Raw genomic sequence first — 19198 nt, forward strand, 5'->3', positions numbered from 1 at the left:
CTCGCAGCCTCATCAATACCTAAATCCTGGTGAACAAGTGACACTGAGAAGCTGTAATCAATAGCTCCCTCTGCGTTTTTTCTTCTGGTCAAATGGTTCAGCACCACTGACAGGCCTGACACTTAGAACATGATGCTAAATCTTTATCAACAGCCAGCTAGGTGACTGGCAGAACAAGACTCAGGGTGGTCATTAACGCTCGTGGCAATCTGTGAATAAACTAACTCCTCAATAATGTGTTTGTTTAGAAAAAGGTGAGGAAAAAAAACTCCCTGTGCAATGTATTGATTGCTTTTGAACTGCATTTAGCAATTTCAGTCTGAGGATGGAACAGAATGTTGTACAACTGTGATGCGCTGCTTGTTAGGGGTTTTCAATTTGATACAGCGGAAAACTGACCATCCTATTATACTAGTTGATAGACTGAATAGTTACAGAAAGCTGCCAAACTGTCAAGAATAGATCTGTCAGGCCATAATGGAAACAGCTGAAATATCAAGTTGTAACACACAACAGAAATCACACTTAGCAAAAAATAATCTTTCGGTTTGCTCATGTCCTATTGCTTTTTCTCCCCGAGTTCTCTGATAGAAACAAATACTGTAATATGAACCAGCATGTGTTCCAGTTTATTGCTAGCCACCTAAGGAATTAATGCACAACTAGGTTTATGTGCGTACCACATTCTAAATCAATGCTTCACAATCTTCTCTTAAATGCACAATTACTCCATTCAGTCTTGAATGTTTTAAACATTTTGACTGAATAACACTTTACTTATGCTAGATCGATGTCAGCATCAGCGTTTAGCTTGAATAATAACATAAGCATATAGAATGGGGAAAAATACTATACAGCTACTGCTGCTACTCACAGACTTCTTAAGATACCTTCTTTAAGTCACAGAAGAGTCATTTATGATGGTCTTGGATTAATCAGTCCAACATTCCCCAATCCCCACGGGTCTGTATGATTTCTTTTTGATCTTCCTATACTATTCTAATGAGATTTTTAATTGAACTTTATGGGTTCCCTTTGAGGACTGCAGCCCTCACAATCAATCTAAACTGCAGTAAACTATTTGAAGTTTTTCTTCACAAAAAGGTGAGCCATCTCCACCATGTCCTTGGCATAATTTAAAGCAAAGATGTTGCATCTCTCAGCTGCTGCCGGCACCTTTTCCACCTTGTCATAAAGTTGAAGGTCAGTGTATGAATTATGTGAATCAACCTAACTACAAAAGGAGACCTGTAGAATGCATGCTCCAGAAATTTAGTGGGCAAGATCTGCAGAGTGAAAGCATAACACATTTTTTTTATTTTTAAAGAAACAAATCATGAATATTAGAAGTAGAAATTCACAAGCTTTTAAAATTCTGATTTCTAGAGACATCACAATTTCAGAGACTCAGGAAATCATGTTTTAAAATAAATCTTGTTTTTATTATTTAGCAAAGTAAATCATACTTGGATAGACATCTGTAGAAATATAAACATTTAATAGATAGTGGTTGCAATGCATTTTGTGAATATGACCAGATGCAGCAGCAACTCAGTAACATGTCGACTTGATACAAATTACTGTTCAAGAATAACATACTGATTCAGCAATCTCTTGTGGGCCATGGGCTCCGGAGCATACACAGAGCTGTCCTGCCACTTCCAACACAGAGGGCAGATATATGAATGCAAAGTCATCTGTTCATGGAACTGTTCCTCTGTGAAAGAAGAAAACCTACACCTGGAGAGAATTTTGCTCACTTGTTTAAATCAGGTAATGCACTTAACATCTGCAACACAGACAGGAAATGTGTGGCTTTCCAGCTGTTGTTTGACTGCAACTCCCATCATCCTTCACTATTAGCTAAGGTTGATGGGAATTGCAGTCCAACAATAGCTGGAGGGCTACACATTCCCCATCCATGTTTCAGATGATAAGCGCATTATTTGTAGAGCTTTTGCGGTCCAATTCAAAGTTCGTAAACTATAGTCAGAGGTGTGAAAATTTTTGCTGTTACCCTGAAGCAAAACTATGGTACAGTTGGATCTTGTCTTAAGAGGTTCTGGACTATATAACTTATTTCTGCTGCTGCTTTTGTTGGATTTTGGAGAAATCATCTGTGTAATATGAGCTGGATCCAATATTCCCCATTCTCTCTGCATACCCGAGAGCCACCACTATGCTCTTCCCAACCCTCTGGAACAGATTATTTTGGGGAAGGGCATAGGGGGTTCCAGGAGGAGAGGGAAACTGGAAATGCTCTGCTAGATCAGAAGCCTTCCAAGGACAGAAGGAGTCTTCCAGTTTGCTGCAGGCAAATTCTGGACCCAACCCAATATTTTTTATATCTATGTTATTTAATTTTTTTTATTTTATTCCATTGTGAGAATCTTTTGTCTGAAAAGACAATTTTTTTAAAATTGCAAACCTCATCAGATACTTATGGGTAAGCTTGGAGTGTGATACAGTTGCCACATAATAGCTTCGGCAAGGAGTCTCTCTGAATCAGGATTCACTCAACCCACTTTTAATCACATGCAGAGAGCCTCACGCAGTGACCCTGATACAACTGCAAACACTGAACAAAAAGTCTTGACATTGTGTGGCTCTAATTTCATTTGTGAAGAGGACATGGCCATGAAGCATTGGTACTCCATGGTCACTATGCGTTTACCCAAGTTAATGGCACTGCCGTATTATGGGACCATTATTCACTTAATTACATACCTTTCTTGTCCTTGCATCTTTCTAGGTTTGAAGGGCAGAGCAAGGAGTCAGTGTTTTTATCTATGTAGCTTTGGGGCTAGGAAGCAGCAGCACAAATGGCTCCATCGGCTCTATATATTCTAGTTTCCTCTCCTGCCAATATGCGCCCAAGCAATATAACAGAAGAGATCTGCGGTACTTATAGGAACATTTTGAGTATGTATGGGTATATGAGACAGAGGATAGGAACAATATATCACACAGACTTTCCCATTCTTATTATTCAGAGATAAGTCCAGCGGAGGCAGTCAGCCTGCTCACGTGAGGGCTAAAATGGGAAGTGTGCTTGAAAGTCCCTCCAAACATCCCTACCCTTCACGTGTGGAGGGGGAAGGTATGAAGTGGGGGGAGGGTACTCTTTTTTGCTTGAATACAAAGAGAAGCCCACACATGATTGGGAAGCTTGCTTTATCAGGATTCCTGATCGATTATGTGGAGCAGGGATGGGCAACATATGGTCCTCCGGATGTTTTGGCTTACAATTCCCATGATCCCTCATCCCTGGCTATGTTGGCTAGGGCTGGTAGGAGTTGTAGGCCAAAACATCTGAAGGGCCCCAAGTTGCCCACTCCTGGTGTGTAAGCTTCCACTCATGTTCAAGGAAATGTGAGTAGAAGCTCTGTTAGACCTTCTCCCTCAACCTGTGAAGGTTGGGGACTGAGTGGGCAGGAACACTTTTAGTCCTCATGGGAGCAGGCTGAATGCCTGCATATGGCTATACTGTGCTGATATTCGAAATCAATTCCTTTTAGAACAAAGGTGCAAACAATCCTTTTCGCCCTGAGTGCACACACACATACAGGCATATCTTGCACCCTTCCCCCAAGTAGGCAATTTAATTTGACTTTCCACAATAACTCATGTTGTTCATTTAGTTTCATTTAAGATGTGCACTGCAGTTACTATCCTCCACAATTCACCCCAATCAGGCAGTTTAATTTAATTTTCAAAGATAATTCGTCCTATTAAAATGTAATAATTGAATAGTTCCCTCAGACCCCGCCCCCCTCCAATTGTTCCCTTATGTGCTTTTAAAAAGTCAGCTCCTCTGGCTCCTGGCAGCAGTAAGTAGTTCTTTTATTTTTTAAAACTCCCCACCTCTACCTCCTGGAAGCAGCAGTCAGAAGTTATCACAGAGCTGACAGAGAGTGAACAGCCACAGATCAATCCAACAGCAGCTGGCAGATTGCTAGATTGTCTTCTAACTGGGACAATCACTCACAGAGGACTCTATGGTTCCTGCCATAGAAGTCCTGACTCTTAGAGCATCCTCCCACAAGGAGGAAGATGCTTTGCAATTCAGTGAAAAGGAGGTGATTGGCAGATGGGGGGGACATTTCTGAGAATAAGAAATGGCAGTGGTACCTCCAAGTACTTGGCAGTGCTGCAAGACTCTTGGTGGTGCTGTGTTTTTTTCAGCAGTTGCCACATTGCCATGCTATTTTCAGCAGTGCTCGTGGCGGCGGTTACAGGGTCTTGCGGGGGCCAAAGAATAGGACTTGGGAGCCCACCTACAGCCTGTGGATTATGTGCCCTTCTTCACTGCAAGGCTCGAGAACTACTGGCGGAACCCATTCACCTCAAGTTTGGCTCTATGCCTCTCTGTGTAGTAGCAGCTCACATTCAGCAGGAGCTCTCTAGATTTGTCTTGTTGTTTACTTTAGCAGTGGGCCACTTGCTGTGATCTGGGCTCCTGCTGAAGGCTTTGAGGGTGGGGAGTCAGGAGACCTGCTGTTCATCAGCTGTAAGGTGTCTGGGGAGAGGAAGAGGAGAATGCAGGTGCAATCAGCCAATTAGCTATGATGGGGGAGGAGTTCAAGAGGCAAAGAGCAACATGATTGGCTAGCTGTAGTGATGCAATGCACAGGCCCCTAAGTGGCCCCAGTGGTGGTACCTGGAGCCAAAGTGGCTCCTGCTTGAAAAATAGTGATCACTATTCTAGAGCTTCCAGGTCTTTGCTTAAGTTTGCCCATATGACTTGGTATCCAGTCTCCAATGTTTGAATGTGGGTTATAGCTACTCAGTAGAAATGGAAAGACATGCTCAAAAGCACTTAACAACAACAAAAATACTTCTCAAGTTCTAGGATTGAGCCTTGGCATGGAAAACAGTTTCTGGGACTACGGATGGATTCTAGTTCAAATTAGGCCCTGGCTGCTTCTGCCTTTTTCTGGACAATATAGTGATACATGATTGATACCAATGACCCATTAGCTCTGATGCTAGTACACAAAGTTCAAAAGACTGCAGGCCTTTGTATCAGCTAGGGCATAAAAATGCTATTAAATGTTACAAAGAAAATAGATGGTGTGCATACCTCCACTATTTAGGGGCTTACTTCATAAAGATTAGTTCGCTTTCAAATGCAAACCACAGCAGCACTGGAAGGCCGAATGCCGTTTTCCTTCCTCAACCTTTGATAATGAAAGCAAATCAGTAAGGTCATCCTAAAGCTTTGTGCCAGCACCTAGATAGCTTCACACTTACAACATAGGTCACAGTCATAAATGTCAGCCAATTCTCATGCCAAGATAATAATCTGAAATTAAAAAATATCTGAGGCAATTGTCAGACACACGTCACTAATGGGGCAAAAATGGCTAAAGTAATTTATAATTATATCCCCAGAGCTCTACAACTAAAAGGCCATGTTCTACATTGCCTAAATTGGTGAGATTCATAGTCTTTAATGGAGCTATGCCACAGGAATAGAGAGACAGTGACTTTCTGACTCATTGTGTGGAGGAGGCAGGAATGTGCCTGGCACCCAAAATCCAGAACCTGACACACTGAGGATCCAAGTCGAATTCGTTTCTTGAGGAATGCAGGTGGTATTTTACCCTTTGACACCATATGAGCTCATATAACCGGAACTGTTTTCAGGTGATGCAAAAAAAATGTGATACTTCCAACCCTCTCTAATGCTATTACAGACTAACAGGAGATCTCATCACTGAGTGGAACAAGTCCCTATCCATAAAACATAAGCCTTCTATTTGAAACAAGGAAAAGAAAAAGAAAAAATGAAACAGACTAAATCTGTATAGGTTGATGCATTAAAATAAATGCAGTGCTCCTATTTCAAATAAATGATGGGGAAATAAATCATATTAAACTGGTTTATACATTAATGCTGATTAAAAACACTTACTGACCTTATTACTCATAGTAGAGTAGTTTTCACAGCAGATATATTTAATCTAATGACATTTAGCCCACAAAGCTTTCTATCTAAAACCACCATCTTCCATCAACTTTATTTTAAAGTTGACATGAACTTACAGGATTGCTTCTCATTGCTCCTCCCACTGCTCTGGCTGCTTTGCTGTTGCCTGCCAGGTCTGCTAATTGCTTGTAAGAAACTGCCTCTCCAAATTTCACATCTCTCAACAGGGTCCACAACACTTCTCTGGTGAATGAAGCTGAAAGAGGGGGAAAAACATGAAGAAGCAACACACTGTTCAGAAGCCTGACTGTATTTTTTTAAAAACCTACCAAGATAAAAATAGTCAGGAAGACTGACATTTAAACTAGGGTATGAACAGCAACATTTTCTCTTTCGAATTAGCGGAGCAATCAGTTCTATTATTGTGTTCTATATTTAAATTCATGATTATTAGAGAGTGCGCTTCAAGTAATTGATCACTATTAAAAAGGCATTCAAGGCTTTGATTTTCCTATATTTTTAATTTGCTTCCAGTGCAATTATCCTGTTAACGCATACAATGTGCTTTCCCATTAAATTGGCAGGGTATAAATTAGCATACAGTCAAATTAAAAAAAAGAGGGGGGAGAGAATAACTGGCAGCACCTACTTTATAAAAGCTCTTGTATCTCCTAATTTCAAACTTCAGCTGGGTCACACCGGAAAAGAAGCCCTAGAGCGAGAAGACCCTGGTTGACTGATTTTTTAAAATTTTTATTTTTTATTTTTAGCAAAGGCCCCAAGCTACCATTCAGCATTCTAGATATCAGAAAATGTAACAACTGGATTTGGTGTGTCTGAGTATATGTTGCATATTTAAATGGCAAACTCTCATTAGAAATGAAATACTTATTCATTTGCTGTCTAGTTACCCTTGATTTTCATATTATTGTTAATAAGGCATGGAGAGAAGCAAAAGAAGCTTTTTATGTTGCTGCAGGCTGATAATGAGACACTCATCTATGGTGATTAAAAATTGCCTCTGGGTGACCAGACATAGTCTGATTTCAGAAGGTAGAGGGGAGGCGAGAGCACAGTTGCAGCAGGCAGTGCTTTGCTGTGTTTCCCCAGCCTGGAACACAACAGAACACTGATGTACCTGCACTGTTTTTCTCTAATATAGGGAAGAGACATGGGTACACTTTAAACATTATAGGCATGCTGTAAGGACTCCTTTTCTGGGAGGTTCATCCTACTCAGCTGCTGTAAAGTTTAAAGGACCATAACCAAAAGGGCAGTGCCATGGAGATGTATTCCATGGGAAAGAACCATGTGATTGAGGAGGGGCCATAGGAAGGAGGGCCATAGGGGAAATAAAAAGGGAGAGATTGGCCTAGGTGTAGATGGCGCATTCCATGGTTAGGAGGTCCAGAAGTTTACATCTGCACTGAGTCATAGACCAGACATGGACAGAAGGTAGATCTGGATTTACTGGCAGAACCTTGGGTGGATTGGCAAAGATTTCTGACTCTCAATTGTTTAACAATAGCAGTAACAAAACCCACCTCATCATACTGCTGAAATGAAGAAAGCTAGGGAGACTTCAAGCAGATTTTTGTGTGAAAGGACTCTGTTCAGTTCTGGTACTCAAACACTATTCTTGGGCTCAGAATTCTGTCATTCAAAGGGTCTATCTTTTACACTGGGCTCTGGCTGATAGATCTCGGGGTTCTAGTAAGAAACTAAATAGATCCTGCAAGACTGAAGTCTACCCACTCTTTGCCCTGTGCTGTTGTTTCTGCAGCCTCAGCCTGCCTTTCTCCCTTCTTTCCTTCTCTCCCGCTTCCCCAAGCAGAGAGGCAAGTACACGTAGGACACAATCTTATGCTGTTTAGACAGAAAGAAGTCCTGCAACTCCCAGCATTCCCCAGCCAGCATGGGGGGTTCAGGGCAGGGGGCAACTGGGAGATACTTCTGTATTCTGATCATTTAAAAAAAACTTGTTCACATCATACTCATTCTGGTAAAGCATTCTCTCTTTGTTCTTGAGAGAAACCACAAACTTTTATGTTTGTTTTAAATAATAAAAATCACGTCTTAACTGAACAGAATGACAATCGCTTCATTGAAAAAAAATCTGTTTAGCCTTTATTATAACATTAAGCAAATTAAACATCAGCATAATCCAGGTGATACTAGAAAAGGGTCATCAAAGAAATTAACTTTGTTGTTCATTAATTTACATGGATTAGTACAGGGCGAAGAGATAGCAAATCTGCTCTAGTTTTTTGTGATATAATTTCAAACTGTACACCATTTGTGGCACTAGGGTGACTTTGGGGTTAATCAGACTGATTTGTCCTTTTAATTGCTTTCTGTTCAAAGAAATTCATTAGATAATGTTCTCTTCAAAATTCATGAATCAATTTAACTGAAGAAACCATATTAACAGCTTTGGGTTCATTAGCAAACGGAGTTGTGTTACTAGCTGATTGCTAGGAGAGTTTCCTTAGGCAAACAGATTTTGTTTACTGTCATTTCTTTCAAAAGGCCTATTTGAAATACAATTGCAACAAGGGGAGAGTGGATTTCCCCTGTTCCATTTCGTAATTCTTTCCTGGTTTGGCTCTGACCCATATGGTGCTCTGCCCACCTTTTGATTTTACAAGGTGAATTTCGATAATTAATTTCGGAAACTAGGCTCTTATCAGTTTGCTCTTGCCTTAAGCTTTCATGCAATGCATACTGGGAAATGTAGTCCTCCAGCCACCCCAGCAGCCGGCCCCCTCCCTCCTGGTGCTTTTAGTCTCCCCATTGGGTTGATGACTCCTTTGCACAGGTAGTGACCATGTTTTCTGTACAGCCCAACAGCGATGCGCCGCGATCACAGCAGAAACTAACTGGAAGCAAAAGCTGGAGGAATTTGTAGTAGTAATTGATATGAACATGCTAGACTCAGAACCAAACTACATGTTATGGCAATCATGTAGCATGAAGCTGAAGCTTCTCTCTCTCTCTCTCTCTCTTTTTTTAAACTCTCTTATGTAAATGCACTGCTCTGATTTAGATCAGGACCAAGGCATTTTGGGAAGGGAGGGCTAAACCTTCCCCACACACAGTTTTCCCCCCTAAAATGTCCCCCCTCCATGCAGGGTTTAAAAAAAAAGAAAAAGAAAAAAAAGCTTCCACTGACTCCAATAGAGTCTTGGGACCACACATGCTTACACAGGGAAAGATACGGCTCAACTATATGGTATGTGATTAGCGTAGTGTGTAGTTCGGCTCTCAGGAGAGTAAAGTTAAAGAAGAGGAAACAGCTTGTTTTTCCTGGAAAGCCCCCTAGAACAGGGGTAGAAGGTAGATCTCCATATTAGAGGTGTGCATAAATGGCCTCCTGAAATTCTCCACCTTATTTGGGGGCAAAGAAATTTGGGAGACAATGTCACCAAATTCCTCCAGAGGAAGGAGAAATTCTCAGCAGTTTCTCACAGGTAGGGCTCCCCGTTGGCAGGGCTTTCCATTGGCAGGGCTTGTAGCACAGCTTCTTTCTTTTTTGGTAAGGATTTGGTTTTTTTTGTGCTGCAACAGCATCAACTGTGTTGTCAGGCTGGCCCCCATTTTACATCCACCACAATGCTGGTGTGAGGGGGGCAGTGTTGTGTCTAGCTCCAGGGATGAGGTGAAGTTAGCACTCTGCCAAAATCTGTCCTCCAATTTCCTGAAAGTTTTCTCCCCCCATGAAAGGGACTTCCATTGTTCTGCCTCATTCTCAGAGTGTTGTATAATTTCTTTCGGTGTTTTTGAGCTTACCTAATCACAGCTAGCCTCCCGGGCTGCCTGCACTTCCTGATCTGAAAAAGCCCTATGGGAAGAATTACCTCATGATGCCTTCCACTGGGTTTTAATTGAAGGAAGCTGAGGAGGCTACAGGCTGCCAGAGAGATGACTGTACAATAAAAGAAAACAGGACACGTATGCTCACTCCTAAGTAAGGTAAGCACAAGAAACCCAAACTCAACCCATGAGAGTTTCTCTGAAATTTCTTCACCACTGAATTGCTTTTCAAAAGCAAATTGTCTTCTATTAAATTGAATTAGAATGACTGAGAAAAGTGGGAGAAATTTTCGGCAAAACACTAGGGTATTTTCCCCTATTATATGCCTCTCCTAAGCTTAATTCTGTTTTGGGCTTCAACTCTTGGAAGCCTCTGCCAGCATGGCCAGTGATTAGGAATACTGGAACTTGACGTCCAAAACAACTACAGATCTACTTTCTGCCCACCTACTCTAGATGGCTTAACTATGGGCCACGCTAAACATTCTTCTAATCACACATAGCAGAGCTACGCACGATTGGTTTCTTCACTTCAGAGTAAGTGCGTGTGACTTTGATACTAGGAGCGGATGGTTTACACTTTCCCCCCACCTGTTCCCCCCCCCCAAATCCCAACCCTATAGGGGTGTTAAAAAAAGAAGAAAAAATCCATTATTTATCCCAATGGAGGTATTTTTTCTTTTTTTAGTCCTCCAACCTGCTTTCTAATTCTGCTGCCTGTTGAGTGCCTGAAAGCTGTTTAAACAATAACAAACCTTGCTCAGCAATGTGCTTCAAAGGAGCTTATATATGCCTAAATCCAATGTTGTGCTTGTGGAAGTCTGTCCTCCCCACATCCTTTCCTCGTTATGCAGCCCCCAAATCTGCTCTGGAGCAGATTTGAGTGGGAACACAGGAGGCTGCACTGGGGAGGGGAATCTGTTCTGTTAGCGGTTTCCATTCTGCTGGTGGAACAACACTGTTGGATCAAAGCCATAGAGTTAGTAAGTGGGTACCATTCCACAGTAGGAGCCTGCCAATTTGGAATTGGGGGTTCTGTAGAGAATTTCAACTGAGGCAGTATTAGGCCTCACCCTGAATTGTAATGTAACTTATTTTCCAATCTCTTTGTAAACTATCAAAATTGGTGTTAACTTAGGTTTCCAAGAAGTAACTGTTCCCAGGAAGAACAATTCCTAACTAATGAACTGTTTTACTTGACTTTTGAGTCTTTTGTTGTGCTTTTCTTTGTTGCTTTTATTGTATTCTTATCATAATGGGAACAAATGATACCGCCAAGTGGAGCTGCGAAGAGATCACGTCAGACTTTGAAGCTCTGGGACGGAAACTCAAGAACTTTGGGGCCCAGATAGTTTTCTCATCCATCCTTCCAGTAGTTAGAAGAGGGACAGAAAGGGAACGAAAAATACTCCGGGTGAATGACTGGCTATGAAGGTGGTGCTGACGAGAGAGATATGGATTCTGGGACCACGGGCTATACTTCCTGGAAGATGGGCTGTTGGCAAGGGACGGGTTGCGCCTCACAAAGGATGGGAAGAATGTGTTTGGCCACAGTATGAAGAACTTCATCAGGAGGGCTTTAAATTGAATCCTACGGGGAAGGGAGATGTAATGTTGGGGGTAACAATGGACATAGGTGCATGCACAGCAACGGAGAGAACAGCTCTGATAGCGCCCAATAATAGTCTTCAGACACATGTAGGAAGAAAGCCAGACTATGAAGCACATGGTCTTCGATGTCTATATACTAATGCCCAGAGTATGGGAAACAAACAGAACAAACTTGAACTCTTAATACAAGAGGGAAATTATACCTGATAGGTATAACTGAGACTTGGTGGGATGACTCTCATGACTGGAATACAGCAATTGAAGGATATAACTTGTTCAAAAAGAACAGGAGGAACAGAAAGGGAGGTGGGGTTGCACTGTATGTGAAAAATACATTATCTCTGCACAGAAATACAGGAGGAGGAGCTTGGTAGCCCCATTGAGAGCATCTGGGTTGAAATAAATGGAGCAAAGAATAAAAGGAACCTGGGGGTAGGAGTCTACTACCGGCCACCCAATCAGGGAGCAGACAAGGATGAAACTTTTGAAAAGCAAATAGCCAATGTTTTAAGGAAGCATGATGTAGTGGTAATGGGGGACTTCAATTTCCCCGATATTTGTTGGGAGACAAATTTTGCAAAACATGGCCCCTCCAGGAAATGCCTGACTTGTGTGGCAGATAACTTACTCCTACAGAAAGTAGAGGAAGGAACTAGAGGATTGGCTATCCTTGACTTGATCCTAACCAACAGAGATGACTTAGTGTGGATAAAGTAGCAGTTACAGGAACTCTGGGGGAAAGCGACCATGTTGTACTTGAGTTCTTGGTTCTAAGGGAAGCAAAAGCTGAGTGTAGTCAAACGCGTACCCTGGATTTTAGGAAAGCTGATTTTCATAAACTCAGAACAATGATCAGTAAGGTCCCATGGCAAGCAACTCTAACGAGAAAAGGAGTCCAAGATGGGTGGGAGCTTTTAAAAAAGGAAATTCTCAAGGCACAATCACAAACAATTCCAACAAGAAGAAAAGGTGGAAGACAACAGAAGAAGCCAATGTGGCTTCACAAAAAGCTTAGGGATGACCTGAAAACAAAAACGGACACATAGAGGAAGTGGAAAGAAGGCCAAGTAACAAAGGAAGAGTACAGGCAGATAGCACAGAATTGCAGGGATGGCGTCAGGAAGGCTAAAGCTGAGAATGAGCTGAGGTTAGCAAGGGATGCTAAAAACAACAAAAAGGCTTTCTTCAGCTATGTGCATAGTAAAAGGCAGAGGAAAGAAATGGTGGTTCAGCTATTAAATAAGGATGGCAAAATGATAACAGATGACAAAGAAAAGGCAGAGGTGCTCAATTCCTACTTTGGCTCAGTCTTCTCCCAAAAGAGGGTCTATGACTCCCCTGGCAAAGGCGAAGTACAGGCTGAAGGGGCAGGATTGCAGCTTGAGATCGACAGGCATATGGTCAAGGAACACCTCATTACTTTGAATGAGTTCAAATCTCCAGGGCCAGATGAACTGCATCCTAGAGTCATAAAGGAACTGGCAGAAGAACTCTCAGAACCGCTGTCTATTGTCTTTGAGAAATCATGGAGGACGGGGGAAGTGCCAGATGACTGGAGGAGGGCTAACGTTGTCCCTCTCTTCAAAAAGGGTAAAAAGGATGAACCTGGGAACTACAGACCAGTCAGTCTGACATCAATCCCTGGGAAAATTCTGGAGCAGATCATAAAGCAATCCATCTGGAAGCACCTTGACAACAGTGCCGTGATTACTCGAAGCCAACATGGATTTGTCAAAAAGAAGTCCTGCCAGACAAATCTGATCTCATTTTTTGATCAAGTCACCTCCCTTGTAGACCGTGGGAATGCTGCAGACATCATATACATCGACTTCAGCAAAACTTTCGACAAAGTGCCCCATGATATCCTGATGAGCAAACTAGCTCAAAGTGGGCTAGATGAAACAACGATCTGGTGGATCCACAGTTGGCTACAGAATCGGACTCAAAGACTGCTTATCAATGGGACCTTCTCAAACTGGGGAGAGGTAACGAGTGGGGTACCGCAGGGCTCAGTCCTGGGCCCAGTGCTCTTCAACATTTGTATTAATGACTTGGAGGAGGAGGTGCAGGGAACGCTGATCAAATTTGCAGATGACACAAAATTGGGCGGGATAGCTAATACTTTGGAAGACAGAAACAAAATTCAAAGTGATCTGGATAGACTGGAGCGCTGGGCAGAAAACAACAGAATGACATTTAATAGGGATAAATGCCAAGTTCTGCACCTAGGAAAAAGAAACCAAATGCACAGTTACAAGATGGGGGATATGTGGCTCAACCACACTACAAGCGAGAAGGATCTTGGAATAGTTGTCAATCACAAGCTGAATATGAGCCAACAGTGTGATGTGGCTGCAAAAAAGGCCAATGCTCTTTTGGGCTGCATTAATAGAAGCATAGCTTCCAAATCCTGGGAAGTACTAGTTCCCCTCTACTCAGTACTGGTTAGGCCTCATCTGGAGTACTGTGTCCAGTTCTGGGCACCACACTTTAAGAAGGATGCAGACAAACTGGAGAGGGTTCAGAGGAGGGCAACAAAGATGATCAGGGGACTGGAAACAAAGCCCTATGAAGAGAGACTGAAAGAACTGGGCATGTTTAGCCTTGAGAAGAGAAGACTGAGGGGAGATATGATAGCATTCTTCAAGTCCTTGAAAGGTTGTCACAGAGAAGAAGGCCAGGATCTCTTCTTGATCATCCCAGAGTGCAGGACATGGAATAATGGGCTCAAGGGACAGGAAGCCAGATTCCGGCTGAACATCAGGAGAAACTTCCTGACTGTAAGAGCAATACGACAATGGAACCAATTACCTGGGGAGGTGGTGGGCTCTCCCACACTGGAGGCCTTCAAGACAAGGCTGGACAGCCATTTGTCAGGGATGCTCTGACTTGGATTCCTGCATTGAGCAGTGGGTTGGACTCGATGGCCTTGTAGGCCCTTTCCAACCCTACTATGATTCTGTGATTCTATGATGATGTGATTATTATATTTATGTTGTAAATTGCCTAGAGAACTTTTGTTATTGGGCAGCATATATACATAAAGTAAGGAATTAAGGCTGCAACCTTCTATACACACTAACCTAGGAGTAAGTCCCACTGAGATTAGTAGGGCTTATACCTGAGTAGACACGTATAGAGCTTGCATTGTAAGACAATTTACAGTGTGTGGGGTAAGATCCAAATCCTTCCCTGTCTGCAGGTTGACCCCTGCCCACTCAGTTTTTCTGCCAAAATGCATGAAGCACAAAGGGCCCAGCAGGGTGGGTAGACCTAGAACTTGATAAACATCTTTAGGAATAGAATGAGAGGCATATGTAAACTTAATTGTAATATGGAATTGTTACAGGAAACAATAGCATTGTTCTAAAGTCATTACTGGAGGTTAAACCAGCAATGTTATTGTGCAAAAGGATGGCCAACGTATTTACTCAATGGAAAAAATGTTGTATAAGACGTGTACTTCTCTCTCTCTCTCTCTCTCTCACTCTATTTGTCAAATGTATTCTTCAGATGTAATGGTGTGTGCGTGCGCATACACACACACACCTACTCTGTAGCACAAAATAATGTAGTACCTTGCAATCATATGCATATCATTTTATAAATGTATCTAAAATGTTAATTTCACCCTGTAGGCAGCAAAGACATTAATTAGTTTAAGGCAAGCAGCTCTGTGACTCTGCCAAGTATTTTTTATTACTGAACTCTCTGCTAGTGCCTGTAAATATAATCTGTTCAAAATGAGGTAAACCTTCACCAATTTTCAATATGGCTGCAAACCTTGGATATTGTTAAATATACAGGATATCCATATTCCCTGTAGACACATAAATTAATTGATATCCACCAGACGTAGGTGACCTTTTGGGCCATGAGCACATTTGGCAGTTTGAAAAACTGTCCTCGGCTGGGCAGCACTACAAAATGGCTGCCATGGTAGGTGTGGCTAGTAACAAAGGACAAGTTACCTACCCAAAAGTCTGAGCACAAGGCAGAGTGGGGTCTGAACCCAACTGAGCTAAACAACTCTTTTGAACCCACAGTTTTCAGCACCAACAGGATTCTATTCACAGCAATCCCAGTTGCTGGCAAGAAAATGTGTTAAAAAAAAGTGGGATGGGTCGGAGACCTTGGCAAGTGCCAAGAAAGGTGTTCAGGGATGCATTGGCGCCCACAGGCACCACACTATCTACCCCTGATGTCTACATTCCCTACATTTATAACGTAAGTTTAGAAATGAACTGAAACAAATTTCTCATTCATCCCTAAAAACAAGTACATAACACTCCAGGGAAATATTTAATTCAAGTTCGTAAATATCCTTGAAAGTCTCTACTGTCATCTCTTTTGCCAGCCGGACAACTGACATACTTCAAGTAATACAGATGTAGCCTACTATAGATCTCATCTAGTACAAACCATTGAAGCATTGCTACAAAAGGAATGCTCACCACACTACCCAAGCAGAGGTGGTGGGATATCATCATCATCATCATCACTGCCGCTACCGCTGCCGCCACCACTACCACCACTTCCTCTAAGGAGTTCAAGGTGGTATATTATCCTCACTATAACCTTGTGAGATTGGTCAAGCTGAGAGATAGCAATTAGTCCAACATCACCCCTTAAGCTTCATGGCTGAGCAGGGATTTGATCCCCAGTCCTAGTCAAACACTCAAACCACTACATCGTGATTTCATTACAGAACTTATTTCCTTGTATTGAAAGCATACCAGAGTCTTTATAATATCTTTTTCTTTACAAATCTACAAGCAGAGTTTTTGGGAAACAAGCAGACTCCTAAATTAGGCAGCACAATGGCTAATCCTGCATCAGGTTACAAAAGGACAGCCATTGCAGCTTACCAAAGGCGGCATCCTAGTTTAGCTAACTCCATTTTTCTCTGACCAAATTCAAGCTGTAAACTGTTACTTTTTCTGCCACTCTCACCAACAAGCAGAACATTAGGTCTCAGAACCCACCCTGCAGATAGATTGCCCGTTAAAGAAACATCCCCAGTCATTTGCTGCCATTGACAAATATACCAATTGATCATCCTGCAGCATTAGCGAGCAATCAAGCAAACAAAACCATGGTCACTTGACAGCCCTTACACCATTATGTGTGTATAGCTGAAAGGCTAGCCCACAGTACCTATTTTTGGAGGGTGGTAGGTACCTCATTTATTTTCATAGTTAAAGCAATGGATTCCTCAGGGTCCAAGAAGTTTTTAGATGCTACTGGAAACATCCACAATAACAAGAGGTCAACTGATCTGCTCCCATGCTGATAGCAACTCAGGACAGATGCAGCATGAATGCTATCCTTGCTTTTGGTTTCTACCTGTCCAGTATGCAATTAGCATCTCAGCCTGTTTTTGTGGAATATATAAGGTATCGTCTTGCACTAGACTAGTCCCGAGTTAATTCACTCTTTGTCTAATTAACTTTTGTTTCTGGACCCCAGTATCCTGACCAGATAGTTAATTTAGGAACAAAAAAAAAATACAACTTTTCACAGAGCTGCACATTCTGCATGGACATCAAGCTGAAAAGGAGCCATTTGTAGTTATTTGTTCTGTATATAGCAAATTTGGCAAACTATCAGCTAGATCCAGTCCACTGGGGATACAGTGCCTATGCATAGAAGGATCCCCACAGGCGATTTGACATAGTGCATAACAAAGCCCCCCTCCCATTTCACTGTGCCAGGCTATTACAAGTAAAAGAGAGGGATGTACATGATTCCAACAACCTTCCAACAGTCAAGAAACATGAGCTTTTCCTGTGTGGAGGACTGGGCTTGTGCCAAAGCTGTAACCTTAGTTTCGTGGTTAAGACGAAATGGGAAAACAATAAGTAATTTAAAAATTCCTTGGATTGTTTTTGTCTGATGTGATGGGAGGGGCAAAGTAGTCATGTGTGATGAAATATTGATCATCTGAACGTGAAGCCTGACTTCCCTTTCAGGTCTGCATGTATCACGTTCAGGATAATACTGTGATGGGATGTCAGCTTCAGAGCGGGACATCCTGAAGGGAGGAAATGTGGAAAGCTCGGATGACACCCCAGGGAATGCCTGTCTCCTTTCTAGGCCCCTCCCCTCCAGCATCAGTCAAAGTGTTTAAGGATGATATTTCCAGTCCAACATTTCGTTTTAATGTCAGGAAAATTGTATTTTGGAAACTGACAAACTTTTGAACTCTGAGCAAAGATCTAGAGAAATCAGTGTGTGTTTGTGTGTGTGTGTGTGTCTTAAAGATGTTATAAACCTGACACAGAAGCAAAAGATACTAATAAAGGGATCTGTGTGTGCATGTGTGCGTGCGAGAGAGACTGACCATGTGAACCACAAATAAAGTCTGTGATGCCTGTTATGAGAGGAAATTCAACAGAAACAACATGAAAAAGCTAACTCGAGAGAGGGAGAGTTACTTGGCAATACACACTCTTGACGCAGCCCTTTGAATTCCAGCGACAGCTACCGCAGGGAGAACTTTCATTCTGAGATCACCCACTCTGGCTGCCAGGTACAGGATCAGCTACTTCAAGATAACCACCCTTCTTCCTTAGATTCAGAGGCAACAAGCCAAGATGTTGGCTCAAACTAGAATAAATTGCTATAGGAGAAAGAGAGACAGAATCCTTCCTAGGGAATTTCCTATTCTGGAATAAGGCTACTAAGGTTAAGAGAAATGGCTGACCCAAAAGACATGCTGCAACAGCAGAGAAGGGCTTTCTGATAGGAGTTACCAGGGCAGTGCAGGCATAATACATAACTATGGTCAAGAGACTGGAAGTTGAGAACAGGATTCCTGTATCCCTCTTCCAGCTGTTCTTCTCCGTGGAACAAAGCTCCCTCCATCTTTCCCTCCTCTTGGACTAACGCTTCACAAACTAGGACAGGATCCCAAATGCGTTACCCATGGGCACCTCCAATGGCACCCCAAAGGAGTCCCCAATGTGGTGCCTGTAAGCATCCCCAGTATTTTCCAGGTTTTTTTTAATATACTTACATGGATTTGTATTATATGTATACAGTGTTTTAGCAATTATACACAGGCTTCAACAATCGCAGACCAAATATCCAAATAAGTATCCATTTCAAGGTAGCATCTATATTTCACCCATTCAAATACTGAAAGCACTGTAAGGTTCTCAATTCAATGCATTATAGGAGGTCAGTGTTTATCCTTCAAATGTTGCAATATCAGTCTCTTAGCTGTCAAAAGGGCACAGAGAATCCATTTACACTGATCATTTATTGATTTCCATGAAGCAGGTAAATAATTTAAACGAACGTATACATCAGTGAATATTAATGACTGTTCCAGTACAAAATTTATCTGTGTAATAACCTCCCCACAAGAAGAAGCAATTGATGGACATTGCCAAAACATTTGTTTAAAAGAAGCTTTAGCTGTATTACACCACCAGCAATTAGCTGAATTAGACAATACTTTATTAAAGAGACATTGTGATGTCCAATAGACATGAAACACGAGTTTTTGTGGGATAAGATGGAGCCTAAGATCTAAGATCATGGTGGGGCCGTGGTGGCTTAGTGGTTAAGACGCTGAACTGCAGACTGGAAGGTCGGCAGGACAGCAGTTCGAGACCCGAGTGCCGCGTGATGGAGTAAGCTCCCGTCTTCAGTCCCAGCTCCTGCCAACCTAGCAGTTCGAAAGCAAGAAATTGCAAGTAGATAAACAGGTACCGCTTCAGCGGGAAAGGTGACAGCGTTCCATGCACCTCGGTGTTCAGTCATGCCGGCCACATGACCATGGAAGCGTTTTTGGACAGTGCTGGCTCTTCGGCTTAGAAACGGGGATGAGCACCG

General features: G+C 42.3%; 1 protein-coding gene across 12 annotated transcripts in view; it reads right to left on the reverse strand.

Annotated features, from left to right (window-relative positions):
• MGMT (O-6-methylguanine-DNA methyltransferase) overlaps positions 1-19198 on the reverse strand; it is a 280294-nt gene that overhangs the window by 19922 nt on the left and 241174 nt on the right. For 8 of the 12 annotated variants that reach the window (XM_084845949.1, XM_084845946.1, XM_084845950.1 and 5 more), the window contains one exon: positions 6049-6188. The exons of 1 other annotated variant lie outside the window; for it this stretch is intronic. In XM_084845949.1, coding sequence (XP_084702075.1) covers positions 6049-6188 — 140 coding nt within the window. Of the gene's footprint in view, positions 1-5030; positions 5181-6048; positions 6189-6581; positions 6645-19198 lie in introns of those variants that run through there. 3 more of the 12 variants (XR_014789449.1, XM_084845948.1, XM_084845947.1) reach the window with 3 other exon arrangements.

Source organism: Heloderma suspectum, chromosome 3, assembly GCF_057233095.1.
Source record: "Heloderma suspectum isolate Gila_16-S chromosome 3, 16-S_ref, whole genome shotgun sequence".
Classification (NCBI taxonomy): domain Eukaryota; kingdom Metazoa; phylum Chordata; class Lepidosauria; order Squamata; family Helodermatidae; genus Heloderma; species Heloderma suspectum.